Source organism: Atta cephalotes (genome assembly GCF_000143395.1).
Source record: "Atta cephalotes unplaced genomic scaffold scaffold00005, whole genome shotgun sequence".
Lineage (NCBI taxonomy): Eukaryota > Metazoa > Arthropoda > Insecta > Hymenoptera > Formicidae > Atta > Atta cephalotes.
Genome location: NW_012130069.1, coordinates 1,899,377 through 1,901,278, shown reverse-complemented (window position 1 = coordinate 1,901,278; position 1,902 = coordinate 1,899,377). Strand labels below are relative to the sequence as shown.

Sequence of the window (1,902 nt, the reverse complement as noted above, 5' to 3'; positions counted from 1 at the left end):
ATATATATATATATATATATATATATATATATATATATATATAAAATCAATCAACACTTAGCTTAATTTTAGTTTTAGCAGCTTAAACAGCTTAATTTATAATACTTTTCTATCCTTGTCTCGAATTTATCAAGAAGTTTATAAGATCAATGTCTGATACTTTGGAGTTATTTCATAACTTGCAACGTGGTGTAAGTCAAAAATATGTTAAAAATATTTGTAGATAGGAAATTAATTTCCGCTGCGCCCAAGCCCATTCAGCGAGCGTTACGTCGCTGAGCCCATTGCTTAGCAACCGGAAGTAGTAACAGAAGCAGTTATAGCACGCCCTACAGTCTTTTACAGCTGCTAACTGTTAAGCTGTCTCGGCTGTTCGGGGTGGCAGATGTCTCTCTCAAATATCGGCGTCAAACGTCATCGGGGATCGCGACTGGAGTGCGACCCGCCCCTACATGGATCTTCGTGACCGACGTTGCCGATCTCGAAGACATCAACGCGACGTCTTCCGGGAAATTTACGACTTTCTCTCTTTTTCATCTACTTATCTTCCATAAACCTGTTGTAAAAAAATAGGTACGCGAAATAATAACCTCCGGGTATTATTAGTACCTGCTTTCAATCGCATGCAAGATGATTTCTGAGAATTGTCAGCGCTGATCAATCATTGTCAATAAACTCTAGAATTGTCAAGAGATTGCCAAAAACGAGACTCCGAAATGGCGTATAAACAGCAACCGGTCCAGGATGAATTAGAGATGGAGACGATGGCGGAGGCCGAGCTTTCGAGGCTGAAAAGGCAATATAGGATAATGGAGAACGATCGGGCGACTTGCGTGGAAGACGCGAGATTGCAGCTCCGCAATCAGCAGAACGCGATCAATCGTCTGGAATACGAGAAAGCCGAACTTGTACTGGCAATTAAGACCGCGCGATCGAAGGCATTCACGCGTAAAGATGTGGAAATGGTCAAGAAGCTAAAGTGTCTGCTGACGAAGCGTGCCAAGTATATTGAGCTGATTGAGAACGAGAAACGGCAGATAGCCGAGCTTGATGAGCAGATCGGCAAGGTTGCTGGTATTGCCAATATCAAATCTATATAGACATGTATAAGAGCAACAATCTGATTAAAATTAAAAGTCAAATTTATCAGAATACCAATTTTAAAATGCTATCGATATTAAGTAATACAGTATTGCTTTTAATATTTATATGTCCATACAATTGATATGTAAATTTTACTTACCAGGAAATAGATCATTTTTAATTTATGTAACACAAGATTTTCATATATTTTCATATTTTTCATATTTCATATATTTTTGTGCCAATTTCCACTAATGTAGATTAATTTTAAATCGAATCTAATTTCCTCTTTATTCTTTTATAATTCTTAGACAGACAAAAGTTTATAATCTGAACCTTTATAGACACAAATAACCATAACTGGGATAACTCCGGTATATACACCGTACCTATCAAAACTTAATTTATTAAGTATTACTATGTTTAAAGTAAACGAACTATAGCAGTAAAAACTTGTAACTTTATTTACTACTATAAAAAAAAATATTAAAAATCCGAAATACAATATTTATTTTTTATATTAAAAAACGGAACTTTTTCAAACCCTTACATTTTTGCCATATATCCCATAGGGATGAGATATATGGCTATTTATAGAGACAGGGGGGAGGGGGTATATATAGCTCATGAAAAATTTACAAATATTGCATATAGAGACGTAAAATGATGTAAAATGACACAATAACTTATAAAATGCATTTATAAAGTTTTATTAAGAAATAAAAATGATAAATATGTAGATGAAGTAATAAATAATAATTACAATCTTCCTATATATATATATATATATATATATATATATATATATATATATATATA

At 33.8% G+C, this 1,902-nt stretch overlaps 1 protein-coding gene across 1 annotated transcript in view; it reads left to right on the top strand.

The window, feature by feature from the left end:
• The first annotated feature begins 716 nt into the window (after positions 1–716).
• LOC105626279 (coiled-coil domain-containing protein 63-like) overlaps positions 717–1,902 on the top strand; it is a 7,252-nt gene continuing 6,066 nt past the window's right edge. The window contains exon 1 of the mRNA XM_012207582.1: positions 717–1,067. Within this exon, the coding sequence (XP_012062972.1) occupies positions 717–1,067 (351 nt within the window). The remainder of the gene's footprint in view (positions 1,068–1,902) is intronic.